Source organism: Delphinapterus leucas, chromosome 2, assembly GCF_059928025.1.
Source record: "Delphinapterus leucas isolate spDelLeu-1000000601 "Yukka" chromosome 2, BTC_Dleu_Yukka2, whole genome shotgun sequence".
NCBI lineage: Eukaryota > Metazoa > Chordata > Mammalia > Artiodactyla > Monodontidae > Delphinapterus > Delphinapterus leucas.
In genome coordinates, this window is record NC_143130.1 from 95,929,745 (window position 1) to 95,947,936 (window position 18,192).

Below are 18,192 nucleotides of genomic sequence, written 5' to 3' on the forward strand. Positions count from 1 at the left end.
CCGAAGTCAAAGTAGTGCATCTGCCACTGAATATATGTCGCTCATCCAACCTACAGACCAGGGAATTGTAGCAACTTTCAAGAAATATTATTTATGTCACACTTTTCGTCAGGCGGTAAAGGTGAGTGACGAATCAGGAGCAACCTTGTGACAGTTTTGGAAGGACTATAACATCTACAAGGCCATAAAAAACATTGACTTTGCTTGGCATGAGGTTACGGCTGTCACCATGAATGGGGTTTGGAAGAACCTTTGCCTGCAGTTTGTTCACGGTTTTCGTGGATTTGAGGAGGTGGATGAGTCCAAAGAGGTCTTCAGCAACTTAGTGACCCTCAGCAAGAAGCTGGAGCTTGATCTGAAAGAGGACAACTTCATTGAACTCTTTGCTGTGCAACAAGAGGAGCTGACTAATGAAGACCTTGTGGAATTGGAGGCCCAGAGAAAGGACGAAGAGAGACAGGAGGACGAAGAAGTAACTGAAGAACCGAAGAGATTCATGACGCAGGAAATATCAAGGGGATTTTCTTTATTTGAGGAGGCACTGTTAGTTTTTGAGGCACAGGACCTGAACGTAGGATGGTACATGAAGGCTGCAGCGGCCGTTCAGAATGCAATCCAGTGCTACCGTGTTATGTATGACAAGAAAAAAAGAGCTACTACTCAGACATCACCGGATCGTTTTTTCAATATGGTAAATAGAATTGAATCCAGCAAGGAGCCAGACTGTGCTGTCAGCGTCAGGTGTGATGATCAAATAATTAAGGTAATCCACATATAGGGAATCAGAGGTTGACGGTATTTCATAGTTTCCAATGATAATGAGTTAAAGATCATATATATTCAAGGTATTATAAGGGCTCTCCACATTAAATCTGAGTGAACGCAAGTTGCAGCTTGCCCTCCATCTCCTATTGCTGACGATCCTTCAGCTCTACCATCTCCCTCCTCCTCTCCCTCCTCCAGTCAGTAACTCTTCTTCCCTGTTCACTTGATGCCAGCCCCTGTATGCCAGCTGGTGTACTGAACTACTGTACTCTTCAAGGTACTATACTGTAAGGTTAAAAATGTTTTCATTATTTTTTGTGTTTTTTATGTATTATTATTTGTGAACAGTACTATATAGCTGATTGTATTAGTTGGGTATCTAGGCTAACTTTGTTGGACTTACGAACAAATCGGACTTATGAATGCACTCTCGGAACGGAACTCGTTCGTATGTAGGGGACTTACTGTGCAAGATTTGATCAAGATGCCAACCTAAGTCATTTGGAATTATTTGTGTTTTAAGTAATATAGTTTTAGGTTGTGTGGGCAAATTAATATGTTATTAAACTTTCAGCATCTGTTTAGCATATTAGTGGAATTTTTCCATGGTCTCAGTCTTTTACTGTGTGAAGGTTAGGTCTTAGCAGCAGTATAAAAGAGGTGTTCACTCAGATTTAATGTGGAGAGCCCTTATAATACGTTGAGTATATATGATCTTTAACTCATTATCATTGGAACCTATGAAATACAGTCAACCTTTGATTCCCTATATGTGGATTATTTGATCCCATTTCCAACATACTTCTTTCTGGAATTCACCTTTTTCTGGGCTTCTTAGTGACCTGTACTGTATTATAAAATCAAACAAAACAAATGAGGTTAGTAAATCTAGTCATTAGGAGAGAAGCTCATTTTGTTCTAAGACTAATGCCTTATTTTATTCAAAGATCACTAATTAGCTAATTAAAACATTAAAAAAACAAATTTTGATCACTTAAGATTCATGTTCACAGTCAGTGCAGAATCATAAAAAGTAAAAAATGTAGAGGTCCTTTCACTCTCTCCCCCACTCCTACTCCCCTCTTAGAGGAAAGTCAACAGTTTAGTGTATATTCTGTCCAAACCTCTTTTCTGTGTGTATACATAGATTTATATTTATATTTACACACATTTTGTTTTGTCTTATTACCATAACTGAACCACATGCCATATATGTATTGTTCTGTAATTTGTTTCTCCTTTCCTCCCACTCATCAACTTAATTGTGCCATGGAGATTTTGCCTACTGTTTTTAGTTATTTGGAGCATAATCAGATAGTTAAGGAATAAGCATTGGAAGCCTCTGAACTGACAATAGTAATGTCAGTGTTAACACCCAAACTCATTTTATTTAGAGGAGAGCACTTTGGTACTTAATTTACTCATATTTTAGATATAGTGCTATAAGGTTTGGTATGGTTTCCTGGCCAGTACAAATTATAAGGGAGAAGGCAAGCAGGTAGCAAGGAAAAACAGCTGGCAAAACTATAAAAAACAACACAATCTTAAAAATCATTTACTGACTTGGAACATTTATTGCCATGACAGTCATCACTAGTTTGTACCAAAGGGACAAATAGTTATCAGTCATTATGTTTTTTCTTCCTATCCTCAGTTTGTGATTATTTCCTCTGGATTCCATGTTTAACTACTGGCTTTCTGATATTAAGTATCACTATAATTTTTGGTTGTGATCTGGTTAAGAAATGTAAAGAGCGTTTTTTTAGGTTTTGAATGCAAGCTTGATTGAGAAGTGAGTAACTTATTTAGTTCACGATTGTAGACATCTGGAACATTTTCCTGTTTTTTCCTGATGTACTTACTTGTTCAGATGTATGGCCTGTAAGTAGTTTCTACAGATAGATGCTATTAAAAGGGCACAAACCTTAATTTATCAACCAGCTGTTGTGGTATAGTTAGAGCAAGCTTAATAAAGAGGAGCTTATGGATAGAATATCTGAAGGCTTTGCCTTTCACACATGAGAGGAAATTGTGTGGTAACAGGATGAAGCTAATTTGGGCCCTCTGTTAAAACGCTCTGAGGAAAATTATTGCCTTTATTAGTCAGGAAGTAAACCAGTACTTTTTTACCAACAATTATTTATATATTTATACAAAGTAGTATTTTAACTGGTTATTGATAAAAAATTGGAAAATAGCATCATTCAAATATTATTTAATTTGCTATTAGCTTTAAAGAACATGTAGTTTCCCAAACACCCTATTTGGGAGCCTGAATGCATATTGTAATATGCTTGACTCCAGACACAGACACATTTGAATTTTCACAAGATGTGGTTGACCTATCCTGCTCTTCCTCAGTATAAATGTAGATTCTCTCTTTTCTCTTTTTGAAGTTTCTTGTAAAGCTTATCTTTAAAAAAAAGAAAAAAAAAACTAGATTTCATTTATAAGAAAAATGTTAGGGATTTCTGTGTTTTGATAAATCTGTGTTTTTAGTGTTAACTTTTATGTTGCACTTATTGCTATACCCTTCTGGGTAGGATCTTGAGGTATTTTTCTATCAAGTAACTTTGGAATTACGGTTAATACTCTTTCTTGCAATGAAAGCAAAAATGTTTAAAAAATCTGTGTTTGAGCGTTTGATACATGTCCAACGTATACTTGTGCTTTGGAAATTGCAAAATATGTGGGTTTATGATTATGGATATTTATTTTTAACAGAGTTAGTTACTCTCTACTTTATACTACATTCCTTAATATTTTAAAAAATCAGTGTCATCTTCCAATTACGTCTTTTAAAGAGGGATTTTGATGGTTTGGACATATGAAAAATTCTCTGTGGGAATTCCCTTGTGGTCCAGTGGTTAGGACTCTGTGCTTCCACTGCAGGGGCCACAAGTTCCGTCCCTGGTCGGGGAACTGAGATCCCGCATGCCAAGCGGCACAGCCAAAAAAGAAAAAGAAAAAAATTCTCTGCATTTTGGAGCTAAGGATAAAATCAGGGATTTTATTCAAGAATACCTTTTAGAATGATGTCCCTGGTACTGCAATATATGGTTTAGCGTTCTATAAACTTTGAGGTAGAAAAGTGGACTAAAAACATTTTCCACAGTTGTAGAGAGTTTAAAGCCCAAAAGATTTTCTAACCAGAAAATTCAGTTGATTTGAGTTGTTATTATAGTGTAAATTATGTATGCCAAGTTTGTTAGTCTTCAGATTCTTCTGATGCTGCCCATTGGGGATAGATTTCTATTTATATATACATTTTTAAAAATTTATTTATTTATTTTTGGCTCTGTTGGGTCTTCGTTTCTGTGCGTGGGCTTTCTCTAGTTGCGGTGAGTGGGGGTCACTCTTCATCGCGGTGCGTGGGCCTCTCACTGTCGCGGCCTCTCCTGTTGCGGAGCACAAGCTCCAGACGCGCAGGCTCAGTAGTTGTGGCTCACGGGCCTAGTTGCTCCGCAGCATGTGGGATCTTCCCAGACCAGGGCTCGAACCCGTGTCCCCTGCATTGGCAGGCAGACTCAACCACTGTGCCACCAGGGAAGCCCTATATATACATTTTAAACTTCATTCTGTGTTGCTGTGAGAAAAGGCTTGCTTTCTGTTACAAGTTAACATTCACTTTGAATGAACTACCTTAATTTTAATTGCTTCAGAGAAGAGTGTGGATATCCCAGGTAAACTGAAGAAAGTTGAGGATTATTTTTCTTTAACTATATAGTTGTAGTAAAATACAGTTGAAAACTCTCAGCGAAAATAATGTATTTAAGTTCCTGGAGGATTAGAATGAATTAAACTATCGATATTCAGGGTAATTCAGGGAATCTGGTCAGAACTCATTAAAATGAATCTTAATGTCAAAGACTGTATTGCCTCCAGAGCATTTGAGGTACAAAGTCAAGAAAAAAGATGGAAACTTATGAAGTTTCTCCTTTTGTCTGAGGTGTTTTTCATGATTCGTACCAAGTAAAAAACTGTGTTTTGTTTACTTACTGGGCATTGTTTGTTTATAATTTGTCACCATTAACCATGTACTTAGCTTGTTTCCTGGAATTTAGTAGTTGCTCAGTAAGTTTTTTGTTTTTAATGAATATTCAGATGATCTGTAACAGAAACCATCTTCTAGTAAATGAGGTGCTTAATTTTGAGGGTCTCTTCTGGCTAACTGATGTGAATTCTGCCCGTGTCTTGTTGGATGTATGTGAGGGGAAGATGAAGCAGTGTTGTGTATGTATTTCTTGTGTCTGTCTGTCTTATCAAAGACAGCATGTCTTTGTATGTGTGTTTTTATAGAATGGCATAGGAAGTGCAAAAATATCACTAGTATTAACCCAAGACAAGTGATAGAGTTAAGCCAGTTTGGATTATTGAGTGGATATTACTGTCCATTTATTACACATGTGCCCATGGTGTTCAGGTGTTTCTCATCAATGACTGCATAGATTGCTGAACCAATCAAGGGACTCAGGTAGCTAAAAAAGCAGTTAAATTATTCATCTACTACAGCTCTGGACATTGATTCAAGACTTTGGCTTCTTAAACTGGCCAAGTATGAGATATACCATTAAGTGTGTAAAGTAAAAGAAGAAAACGCCTGCCCAATTATCTTTCTTAACCGAGAACCTGATTATACTTCTCTCTAAATGGTGTTCTTTTCTGAAACCTGAGAAAAACCATTTGCCTAGCACAGCTGTTAACTTCCTACAACTGAAATGCTTTCCATTCCCTTTAAAATAAGCCCTTCTGAAGCAGAATGTAGATCACATGTATCATCCGACCAAAAAAGTTTGCTGAGACTACTAGTATCATTTGCCCTGGGGTCCGGAATCTTCACATTCCAGGCAGAGCTCCAGCTGCTCCGATTTAGTTACCAGGTTGTGATTGGCTACACCGCCTACCCTTTTCTCCACCCCTTAATTTTCACTGGGAGAAAGCTTTTGAGCCAGAGATTAAATGTAAGAGCTGTCGCCAGGCTTTCTGAGTGCAGCTGGCACCATGGGTGTGCTCGGGAGCAACTTCTGTTTGCTCTGAGCCCCCCGCCCTGCCTCCCCTTTCACCACGTTTCCTCTGGCAAGGTTTTAAGTACAGCAATTCAAGAAGATTTCTCCTCCTAAACTATATTGTTCTAAAGTGTATTGCCTCTTGATTGCTGGAAAAGAATCTTTAATTCATTTCAAAAGTAACTTATGAACAAACTTATTAAAAGTGATGAAAGGAGCACTGAAATTGATTAGAACTAATTTTTCACTGTGCCAAAGTGTGCAGTGTCTTTCAGAGGAAACTATAACAGATCTTGTGAGTGTGCCATGCCAGTGGGGAGAATTGAATGTCCCTCATCTGCCTCTTTCCCTAGGGACAGTAGTCATGAGTGCCGAGTGTGCGGGGTCACAGAAGTGGGTCTTTCTGCGTATGCAAAGCACATTTCTGGCCAATTGCACAAAGATAATGTTGATGCCCAGGAAAGAGAAGATGATGGAAAGGAAGAAGAAGAGGAAGATTATTTTGACAAGGAACTCGTTCAGTTAATAAAACAAAGGAAGGAACAAAGTCGGTAAGTAATAATTTTGATATTTTCAAAAGCCTATCTGATCGCTTCTCGGCCTTTTGGCTAAGATCAAGTGTAGTATCTGTTCTTATCAGTTTAAAAAGCCTATCTGAAACAGAATGTAGTAGAGAATACATTTTCCATTTACATTCTTTTCAGCCTATAGCATTCAGACTTATCTTTTTTTAAAATTAAATTTTGTTTTTTTATTGAAGTATAGTTGATTTACAAAGTTGTGCCACAGACTTATTTATCTTAATTATAAAGTTTACCTTGAAGTTGCTGTCTTATTTATAAAAGGCAATGGAATGCTTTCTTGAACTACTGTATTAACTCCTTAAAAAAAAACCCCAAAACTCAGTATTGACCCTACCTAAAAGCTAGGCTATGTATCTGAATTTTACCATGTTGATAACTATGTTTAGAACTGTTTTTATTAGTTCCAAATTGTTTTGGATACCAATAAATTCTTATTTGGTATCCATATTTTCTAGTGGAAGGTATTAGTGAATAAGCTTCATTTGAGTATGTTATATGGCATTTCTTATTTCATCCCTTAGGAAAAAATTGTTTTGCCTAATGTGAATTAACATGGTGCTTCTACCAAATTTGATTTATCCCTTTATTATTAATTTCTTCAGTAAATATTTATTGAATAAATTTATATTCAGTTGGACACTGTCAGGATCATTTCAGCAATAGAAGTTTTATAGCTTGTACTACATAATTTCATACCTAAATATATAATTCAGGTATTAGCGTTTTGTATTTTAACATTACTGATTTGTGGTCTGAAGAGTTTAATTAATGAAGCAGAAAATTTCAGATATGAGTAAAAGAGATATAGAACCAGTTATGAGGTGGGGTAATTTTTTAAGTCCTAGAACATGATAAAAAACATTTCAAATTATAAAAATTTTAAAGATCCTTCTTGAATACTAGTTATCCCTGGTCTGTATTTCATTTTCAGTTAGAGGTTTAAATATAAAAAAGAAGTAGTTTTTATTCTATATGCTAAAAGTTTTTTGAACACGTCCTTGAAGGGGACTTTCTTAGTTTTAAAATGTCCGTAGCAACATGGTTCTTAAATTATTTAGTTGCTTATCCTTCAAATGACATTCTCACTACTTTCAGTATAGCTGTAGTTTACTCTTGTTTTAGGGTGTTGGAGCCTCTAGGAGACTAACTTCTATTTTTGTTCTTACACTCTTGTGCCACTATTAGCTTATCTGTGTAAATGATTAAACATTAAGTCAGAGGGTAAAAGAGCTTCTCAGTAAATTAGACATTCATGTTGTAGATACTATTCTTTGATCATTTTTATATGCCTCTTTGGTGACCTATTTATAAAGTCATCTACTTATTTCTTCATGAGGTTTTTTTCTTTTTTCCTTCATGAGGTTTTTAGTTTATATTATTCTTTCTGGGCTGTGGGTTTAGCTGCATGCTATTGTCCCCCTGACCTAGCCAATTCATGATGATCTAGGAATTTTACTTTGTGACTGACTTAAATTGCCCAATTCTCCTCATTTCTGGATCATAATTAGTAGAGCCAAGTCAGTGATCTCCTTGGATGTCATAAGTTTCATACTGCCTAGAAACAAAAAAAAAAATTTTGGTTAATGGTGGTATAAAAATCTTCCAAGTATCTGTAGTAGCACTTGTCACTTGGGGACTTAGGGTCTCCTGTTTAGAAATAGTTGTAATTCATAATGTAAGTGGATGTTTGAACTTTTAGGTAAATTAACTTTTAATTCCGTCTTGTGAAAAAGGAGGAAATTCCAATTTGTGTCCAAAATCTTACAGACATTCAAAGCTTTTAAAGCCAGTTAAAGTCAATACTGAGTTTAAAATTTAAGGAGGGAACCCAACTGCCGAAACTTTGAGATTTTTATTCTATCAAGGTCTAGTGGTTAAGAATGTGGGCTCTAAACAGACTTGTGGTTGCTAATGGGGAGGGGAGAGTGGGGGAGGGATGAACTGGGAGTTTGGGGTTAGCAGATGCAGACTATTATATATAGAATGGATAAACAACAAGGTCCTACTGTATAGCGCAGGGAACTATATTCAGTATCCTGTGATAAACCATAATGGAAAAGAATATGAAAGAGAATGTATATGTATATTTATATATATATACATATATATGTATAACTGAATCACTTTGCTGTATAGTAGAAATTAACACAGAATTGTAAATCAACTACACTTCAGTTTTTAAAAAAAGAGCTCTAGAGTCAGACACCAAGGTTCAGACCTCTGCCGTAACACTAACTAGCTATCTTGCTCTAGGCAAGTTACTTAACCTCTCTAATCCTCAGTTTCCTTATCTAAAAAGTAGTAATAATGCTACTTGCTGCAGAGTTGTGAAAATTAAATGAGATAATCTGTGTAAAGTGATTAGCACTAAATGCCTTATGATAAGTAGGTACTCAATACATTTTAATTAGTATTATTCAATTTTTTGAGCACATACCACATGCTAAGCACTGAGCTAGGCATACTATAGGCGCTTTTTAGAGAAAAATGGTTTTACGCCTATTCCTGTGATGTTTGCTTAAATTTATTCACGTTTCTGTGAGCTCCTTGTGTAACATGAATAGTTGAAACAGCTGTAGCTTCTTTATAAAAAGCTCTAGCTCATGGAGCTCCTTATAGCACTTACTGTGGGTGCTACTTGTTACGTGCTATTTTACTCCTGTTTGTGACCCTGCTTATTTCCTTAGCTAGATTATAAGCCCTTCAGGAAGAGGAACTATACATAAAAGTTTTCTTTTACCACTAACAGTCACTGAATGTGTACTTAATAATAAAGTGTTTATTAATGAAAGTGATGATGCAAAGTAAAATCTCACCATTTAAAATAGGTTAAGAAACTGGGTTTTCAGAAAGAACCAACTATTGAAGAAATCATGGTATTAAGAGCAGGTGAATTTAAATTGTATTAACTATGATAACTAACCATAGCTACAAAATATACTTGTTCTTATTTTCAAAAAATTGTATAATATAAAAATAATAATTGGATGATAGGGACAAAATCCCAGAATATGCCGAGAGAAACAGGAGCAGGAGAGGGAAGACAGTATAAATGTGTCAAGTTTTTAATATTTGGGGGGTGATAGGAGACACAAGATGTTAATTTCTAATCAATAAATTGTGAAATATAAGTTTATATCATTTAAAGATATGAAAGCATCTACTATTTGAAATAAAAGTAGTTTCTGTTACATATTCTAGGTAACAGAGGAGGAAGGCAGAGCGGAAGTTTGGTGGGTTATGCCTTTAGAGGGACCAGGAGAACTCTTTTAAATCACTAATGAAAGACTTTTTTTTCCAGGCAAGATGAACCTTCCAATAGCAGCCAAGAAATAAACTCTGATGACAGGCGATCCCAACGGAGACGAGAAGACCGAATTCCTTACCAAGACAGAGAGAGCTACAGTCAGCCAGCATGGCATCATCGTGGACCTCCTCAGCGGGACCGGAAATGGGAGAAAGATGGCTATAATAATACTAGGAAAAACAGCTTCCCACATTCTTCGAGGAGTAGTGGTGGATCAAGAGGATGTTCTGGGTGGCATAAGGGTGTTGCAGGAGGCTCCTCAACTTGGTTTCACAACCATAGTAATTCTGGAGGTGGTTGGCATTCAAATAGTGGAATGGTAGATTGGAATCATAATGGTACAGGAAGGAATTCCAGTTGGCATTCTGAAGGAACAGGTGGCTTTTCCAGTCGGCATATGAACAGCAGTAACGGAAACTGGAAATCCAGTGTACGTAGCACAAATAGTTGGAATTACAGTGGCCCCGGAGACAAATTTCAACCAAGCAGAAACAGAAATTCTAACTGTCAAATGGAAGACGTGACTGTGCTATGGAACAAGAAATCTAAGTCAAACAAATATAATCAAGAGAGATATAAGTGGCAGCGGCAAGAAAATGACAAAGTTGGTGCAGTCGCCACATACAGAGGTCCTTCTGAAGGATTTACAAGTGATAAGTTTTCTTCAGAGGGCTTACTTGACTTCAATTTTGAGCATCTGGAAAGCCAAGCCACTAAACAAACAGATACCTTAGCTTCCAAAATTGGTGGGAAGAATGGCAGTGTGGCAAGGGAAAAGCTCCGTCGCTGGACTCCTTACCCCTCCCAGAAGACTCTGGATTTACAATCGGGAGTGAAAGAAGTCACTGGTAACAAGTTGGAAACGATAGATAATGATTTTAGCTTGATAACCACAGGAATACAAGAGCCCCAAACTGATGAAAGAAATAATTCTCCAACACTGAAAACACAAAAAGAAACACATACTAGATCTCTTAATCATAAAGCCACTTCTGACTGCACTGCTTCCTATGAGGTAGTGAGAGAGGGCCCCATTGTAGAAAAACCTGAACAAGAGCATACCTTAAATAAGATGCCATTGCTAAAATCCCCACTCCTTCCAATTCCAGTCACTAAATCAGCTCCTCAAAAGCAAGATTCAAAGAATCCCTCAAAAAACACCAAAACGAATTCTTTTTTTCCTGGAGAACACTCAAACCCCTTGAACAAACCCACAGTGGAAAATAATAAGGGTTCTTACATATCCAAAATGCGAAATTCAGGTCCTCGTGTTTTAAAAGGGCATAAAAGTGCATTTGGAACTCACAGGGAACCTGATGAAAATTTAAGTGATACGTTACAAAAAGCCAAAGATGTGCTAGAGTGTAATGAGTCATTGCAAAATCCACTTCTTAGCGCTTCTAAAAGGACCAGGAATTATGCAAAAGCAAGTAGGAATGTAGAAGAGTCTGAAAAAGGATCTTTGAAGATTGAGTTTCAAGTAGACGCATTAGAAGATGAAAGTGATGGAGAGATATCTGATGCAGAAAAGGATGGAACAAAAATTGGAACCCTGGGTTCTGCAACTACAGAAGTTTTATCCTGCAGTACTCATGCTGCTGATGAGAAAAGGGGGGATGACCAAAACCTGAAAACATCTAGAAAACCATCGACTTCCCCATGTAACTCAACAGTTCACCAGAAAGAATCTGAGTTACAAATGACATCTGTAGCCAGCCCACACTCTGACTTACTGCTAGATTTGAAAACCTCTCTAGAAGATGCACAGGTTGATGACCCTGTTAAATCTCATGTATCTTATGAAACAGAAGGCTTTGAGACTACTAGCTTGGATGCTGAGCTTCAAAAAAACGATATAGGTCAGCCCTCAGGCCCTCTCCTGCCTGAGCTAAGTAAGCTTGGCTTTCCTGCCTCACTCCAGAGAGATCTAACCCGTCACATTAGCTTGAAGAGCAAAACTGGAGCACACCTTCCTGAGCCAAACCTCAATAGTGCTCGCCGCATCCGCAATATCAGTGGTCATCGAAAGAGTGAGACAGAGAAGGAGTCTGGGCTCAAGCCAACCCTCCGGCAGATTCTAAATGCATCTCGGAGAAATGTCAACTGGGAACAGGTCATTCAGCAAGTAACCAAGAAAAAGCAAGAGCTAGGCAAAGGCTTACCCAGGTGTGTGCCTCTTTTCAGTATCCATTTCCCTTTTTTTCTTTTAAACTTACCCTTTGACTCTGGTCAAGAGAATTCTCCTTGTTAAATTTAATTAAATGTTTGCAAAAAATATACGTTGTAGATGTCTGGTTTAAATATCCAGGAGTGACTACTTGCCTACTCTATAACCAATGGAATAAGGTGTTTCCTAGCAGGGAGTTCAGGTTAAAAAGAAGCACACCTACTTCTGAGAAATGAAGTAGGGACAAAGAAAAAACTTAGAAATCTAGCACTTTGGTGATAGGGGCCATAAAGTGACAGCGTAAAAAAGGTCAATCTATAGCTCTGTATCTATCTATAGATCTTAATGAGTGGTACAACTTTTAGGTATAACTGTTCTCATTACCTTTTACTTAGAACGTGTGGATGGTTATCCTTCTGTATTTGCTCTGGGCATTTGTATTTGTGATCACAAAATACTTTCTCCTAAGTACTTGTGTAATAGTTTGGCTCTTCATCTTATGTTGAGGCACTAAACTTTTCTGAATGGTAAAGCAGCATTCAACATAGGTTTGCTACTTGAAAATCATCCTGCTTTATAATTACATAGCCCTCTAGGCTTAAATTTCTATCCGTGTCGAAATAACATACTTATTGTGCCCCCTTTTCTTTTCCTGTAACTTGTGAGTATCATTGAGATTATAAAGTTCTTAGCATGGTGTCTGCTGCTTGTAAATGCTTAATAAACATTTTTGTTTATTTTTTATTTGTTTGCTGTTAAAAATTACGTATTTATTGTTGATTTAGAGCTCCATATTAAATAAAACCCTCAGTTTTTATTCCCTCCTTTTGTATATAGCTGTATACAAATATCTAATTTGGTACTTGTTACATTATAATACTTACAATAGAGTTAACTTACTTTATGTTTAGAACTCTTAATGCTCCTTGAGGGCAGAAACCATCTATTTATATTTGTAACCTCAGTGCTTAACAGAGTCTGGCACGTTAAGTGGTGCCCCCTCTCCCAACCATGTCTGATTAATTATTTTTCCTTTTCTTTCTTTCTCGAGGTTTGGCATCGAAATGGTGCCTCTAGTTCAAAATGAACAAGAGGCCTTGGATTTGGATGGGGAGCCTGATCTGTCCAGTCTAGAAGGATTCCAGTGGGAAGGTGTTTCCATTTCTTCATCCCCTGGGTTGGCAAGGAAGCGAAGCCTTTCAGAGAGCAGTGTGATCATGGACAGGGCTCCTTCTGTGTTTAGCTTCTTCAGTGAGGAAGCTACAGGCAAAGAAAATGAGCCCCAGCAGATATTTTCACCTAATAACTCATTGAGGTCTGCACAGAGTCAAAAAACAACCATGGGCCTTAAGCAGGAAATGACACCTCTAGCTGCCTCCCTAAGAACAGGTGAAAGAGCTGAAAATGTTGCTACTCGAAGGCGACATAGTGCTCAATTATCATCTGACCATACGATACCTTTGATGCATTTGGCAAAAGACCTGCACAGCCAGGAGAGCTCTACACCACTTTCAGAGAGTCACAATGCCCAGGAGAGTAATGGAGAAGGAAACTCTTTATCATCAAATGCATCCTTAGCCCTTGCAATCTCCAGTTTGACAGATGCAGCCACAGACAGTAGCTGTACTTCTGGTGCTGAACAAAATGATGTCCAGAATATTAGAAAGAAACGAAGAGCCACTGGAGTGAGTATGATTCCTGTGCTTTTTGTAGAACATTTCATGTGGTGACTTGGCCTTAATTAGAAAGACTTAACTGTTTAATTTTTCTTGGGTATCTGGGGTTGTGGTTCTCCCTACTCTGGAATAAAAGATTTCTGAAGCTTACTCTTACCTTCATATTCTTATCCTACTGGATTCTTTAACTGAGTAACTCTAGTAAGTTAGATGTAATTGAATATGAATGTATAGTACTAGGAAAATATGAAGTCATCTCTAAAACTAGTATCTAAGCCAATGATTCTTTGTATCACCTGACCAAGGAATGAGCCACATCTTCAGCTGTAACTTTATCTGTTTTCATGATGCATTCTGTACTGCTGAAGAAAGGTACTCTAGTGTTGCATTTGTAGGGCATGTGTGCTTGTCGGACCCAGGACTACTAGGCTTAACACTAAGGTAGTTTTATACTATGAGAGTACATCTATATGAGCATAGTCTTAGTCTCTGTTACTCTATCTTTTGTACTTAAGTTACCCAGCCTGGTCTTTTTAGAATCCATTACTTCACTGATACTTCTCTTTTGGCACCTCTGATGTTAATATTGCCTAACCCTTTCAGGAACCCTTTCTGAAAAGAAAGAGTTGCTGGTGGTAATATAGTCTGGAATCTGTCACTGTGAAAATGGGCTGTTTCCTTTAATATTGGGACAATATAACAAAGTAGTTATTCCAACTCTGCTCCTTTGAGCTAGATGCTGTAGTGGATATTATTGGATGAGAGATTGTCTTATGACAAAGCTAATGTCTTGGGGCTTGTCTCAGGCTGTTGAGTTTTTGGTTGTAAAGATTTTCTTGCTGAATTCTAAAGTAGAAACTATGAAATCAGATACATGTATTATTAGCTTTTACCAAGGTGATATGCTTTGCCTAAGCCCTGTGGGATTAGCATCCCTCTAGGTTGCTAGGGAGGTACTTGACCTTGGATTGTATTTTTTTTTTAATCAGATACATTCATTCGAATAATATGAGTTCATACCATGTTCATGAGACTCCTACTGCCCTGTTAGAGATGGTAGCAATAATGAAGAATAATGTATGACTATCTTAGAACTGGTTCTTTTCTTCCCCTCCTGGATAATGGCCTTTACATATTTAATATTATTCAATTTTCTTTATCTCCTTAGGATGGATCTTCTCCTGAACTCCCAAGTCTTGAGAGAAAAAATAAAAGAAGGAAGATTAAAGGAAAGAAAGGTATAGTATAGAATATTCTGGCAGAAAGAAATTGTTCTTACAGCAATTCAGCCTTTTTACAACTTGATACAGAGTGTAGCTTATCAAACATGGAATGCCCATTTATTTATTTATTTATATTTGATATTTTTGTCATCTTGCTTAAGGGCATAGAAAAAGTTTGATTTCCTACTATATCCAGTTGCAGCTGTAGAAGAAATATATGATGCCACCTAGACCTGAAAGCTAAAGTTAGTATATATCTTGGACAAACTGAATTCAGTGTATAGCTAGAAAGTGTCACTGGGCCTTTTCAGTGGGGTGAAGAGGAATAGGACATTTAGTAAAAATTTTATCCCTCTTGGTCATTTATAGCCATTTCTCTCACTTTCCATTTTTGAGGCATCTTGGTTGCTCTTCTCATGTGAGTTAAGTAGAGAAGTTATTAGTGTGGCTCCCTGACTGATATGCTTCTATGACTCTTGCCTTACACTGACTCTAACACCGTTAGGGTATAAAGGCTAGTGCAGGAAGTGATTGGATGAACTTTCGGTGATTGGATGTGATAGATAAGGTGGGAGTCAAGGGTGACCTCATTTTCTGGCTGTGGCAGTTGGGTGGATGATGGCATTATTTGTAGAGCTAGAAAATTCCATGAGAGTTTCAGATTGAGGGTAGAGGAAGATGGTGAGTTCCCTTTTGGATCCCTTGAGTTAAAGGACTTTAGAGACACCTAGGTAGAGGTATCAAGTTGGTAGTTGGATATGTGGGTCTGGAGTTTAGGGGAGAGGTCTTGGAGTATTGAATGGGAAAGAGGCAAACATAAAGATGACAAATACGTGCACATAGTAGAACATTTTATTTAAAGTAACTTAAGTGTACTGTTTCAAATCTACATTTTCTTCAGGATGCCTTTTGTAATAAAGAGAACTACTTTAAATTAACAGACTAGAAAAATATGAATCGGGAAGAGAGTGCAAGCAGTTCAGGTTTGGGGCCCAATCTAAGCCAAAGCCTTGGGTGAAGAGGGTAGTAGATAAAGGAACATGGGAAATGAAACCTACAAGAGTTGATTTGCCTGGGGCAGAGATTTTGCTTGGAAAGGGTCATGGTGGAAGATGGTGATTTGGTAAATTGGTACCATGTGGTGGTATGCTTGAAACCATGAGGCTTGGTTTTTGACAGCATCAGGCTTGACTACATGATTTGTAAAATTTGATGAGTCTCCTTCCAGTGACCTAGTGGGGAGAAAATAAAGGCCTGTCCTAGACAATTGATGCAGTTCCATCTTCTGAGGAACTGTATTATTAATGAGAAGTCTCCAGTATTAAACTGAACCTTATGGTTTCTTTTGACAGAACGTTCTCAGGTTGACCAGCTGCTGCATATTTCTTTAAGGGAGGAAGAACTAAGCAAATCATTGCAGTGCATGGATAACAACCTTCTGCAAGCCCGTGCAGCTCTTCAGACAGCTTATGTTGAAGTTCAGAGGCTACTTATGCTCAAGCAGCAGGTAGTAGCAGATGGAATGTCTAGTGAAAATGGATCACCTTGAAGTTGGATTTAAAAATGCTTAACAAAATACTTTATTTTTAGATAACTATGGAGATGAGTACCCTGAGGACCCATAGAATACAGATTCTACAGGGATTACAAGGTATTCAGAGAATCTGATGGATTGGACCCTCTGTAACTTGTTACTTTTTGGTTCTCTGTGGAGGGGAATTAAAATGTTATGAAAAAGTTAATATGATTTTTCTCGTGTCTCCTTGGTTTCATCCTTCTATAGAAAGGCCTGTGAGACTGTATATCCCCAAAATGCTTATGTTACAGAAAGAGTCCTGGGTTAGGAGTCCCAAGACTAGGGTTCACATTTTGGCTCTTCTTTTAGTACCGATGTGACTTTGGATAAGTCACTTAAAATCTGAAAAATTGGAATATTAATGCCTGTTCTTTGGTAGTTATATATATATAATATAATATATATTATATATAATATAGCTTATATAATAATCTATTTTAAAGAATTATGAGGGTTTTTAAAATTCTCTTGTAATCTTTAAAAATACAAATTGGCTCAGAAATGAGTGGCTTTTTAGATAACATTTTTGCATTTGTGTATGTTTCCCATTCTAGAAACATATGAACCTTCTGAGCGTCCAGACCAGGTTCCCTGTAACCTTACACAAGAACAAAGGAACATTAGATCTCAAACATCTGCTGATGCCACACTGCTGCCTACTCCTTTTTTCCCGGTTTTCCTGGAGGCTTCATCTTCCCTTGTGTCTCCGTCATCCACTGGAGCCCCTCTCCAAGGAATCGCATCTACTTTCCAAGCCCATGGCAGTGTTCCTGCTCCAGACTCATCAGTTCAGATTAAACAAGAGCCCATGTCTCCTGAACAGGATGAGAATGTGAATGCTGTGTCACAAGGCTCTGCTTGCAATGTGTCCAAGGAATTACTGCAAGCTAATAGTATGTAAACTTTTCTCTGGGTTAAGGGCAACCCTGTAGTGGGTCTACGGCAGTTTTATATCAGTGATGTAACATCATACTTGCCCATTAAAACTGAAGTTATTACAGTTTTTCTTGAAGTTTTCTTATTTAGGAAGATTATTTAAATATTGGTAACCTTTTTCTAATTTTCTCTAATGTAGGATTACTGAAGTGACTTTGGATTAGCACTTAACAGGTTTCATTTATTAGGATTGGTGCAGAATTATTTGGTTTTTGTGAGATAAATGGCATTGAAGTTGTTTAGTCAATTTTCTAGATAAGATATATCCTCTGAATTTCTCATTACTTAACTATCTTTATCATTTCAAGTACAAACTAGGGTTAATATAGACCTGAGGAGCAGGTGGCCATGATGAAAGGCAGAGGGCTCTGGGGTTTGGAATCATCTAATAGAAACTTGGGTGTTTTTGAGAAATAGCCAGGGTTTTTACTCTCTTCATAAAATAATTCTTAACCTAGTTACCATTTGAGAATAACTTCCAAGCTATTTAAAATCTCATCTGAAGTTTGCATAACCACAGTGGTGCTACATTGAAAATTAAGTAAGAAGCAAACAGGGACTTCCCTGGTGGTCCAGTGGGTAAGACTCCACCCTCCCAATGTAAGGGACCTGGGTTGATTCCTGGTTGGGGAACTAGATACCCTATGCATGCCGCAACTAAGAAGTCTGCATGCTGCAACTAAGAAGTCCGCATGCCGCAACTAAGAAGCCCGCATGCTGCAACTAAGAAGCCTGTGAGCTGCAACTAAAGATTCCACCTGCTGCAACTAAGACCCGACACAGCCTAAATAAACAAATAATTAATAAATAAATATTAAAATGAAAGAAGCAAACTGATATTGTGTGATTTTTTTTTTTTTGAGCAAAAACAAAAAGTCTGAAGAATTATCCTACATTTTGCTATCTGTTGCAACACTAATCATTGATACCTACATCAGATGTATATTATCTT

At 37.4% G+C, this 18,192-nt stretch overlaps 1 protein-coding gene and 1 pseudogene across 14 annotated transcripts in view; both read left to right on the plus strand.

The window, feature by feature from the left end:
- Window positions 1–18,192, plus strand: part of ZNF106 (zinc finger protein 106) — a 62,020-nt gene that overhangs the window by 21,446 nt on the left and 22,382 nt on the right. For 11 of the 14 annotated variants that reach the window (XM_089904759.1, XM_089904779.1, XM_089904763.1 and 8 more), the window contains 7 exons: window positions 6,125–6,322; window positions 9,657–11,828; window positions 12,881–13,514; window positions 14,674–14,743; window positions 16,081–16,238; window positions 16,319–16,379; window positions 16,859–17,197. In XM_089904759.1, the coding sequence (XP_089760885.1) occupies window positions 6,125–6,322; window positions 9,657–11,828; window positions 12,881–13,514; window positions 14,674–14,743; window positions 16,081–16,238; window positions 16,319–16,379; window positions 16,859–17,197 (3,632 nt within the window). The remainder of the gene's footprint in view (window positions 1–6,124; window positions 6,323–9,656; window positions 11,829–12,880; window positions 13,515–14,673; window positions 14,744–16,080; window positions 16,239–16,318; window positions 16,380–16,858; window positions 17,198–18,192) is intronic. The other 3 variants (XM_022587355.3, XM_089904791.1, XM_022587360.3) reach the window with 3 other exon arrangements.
- On the plus strand, window positions 6,360–6,480 carry LOC115803498 (U2 spliceosomal RNA; annotated as a pseudogene).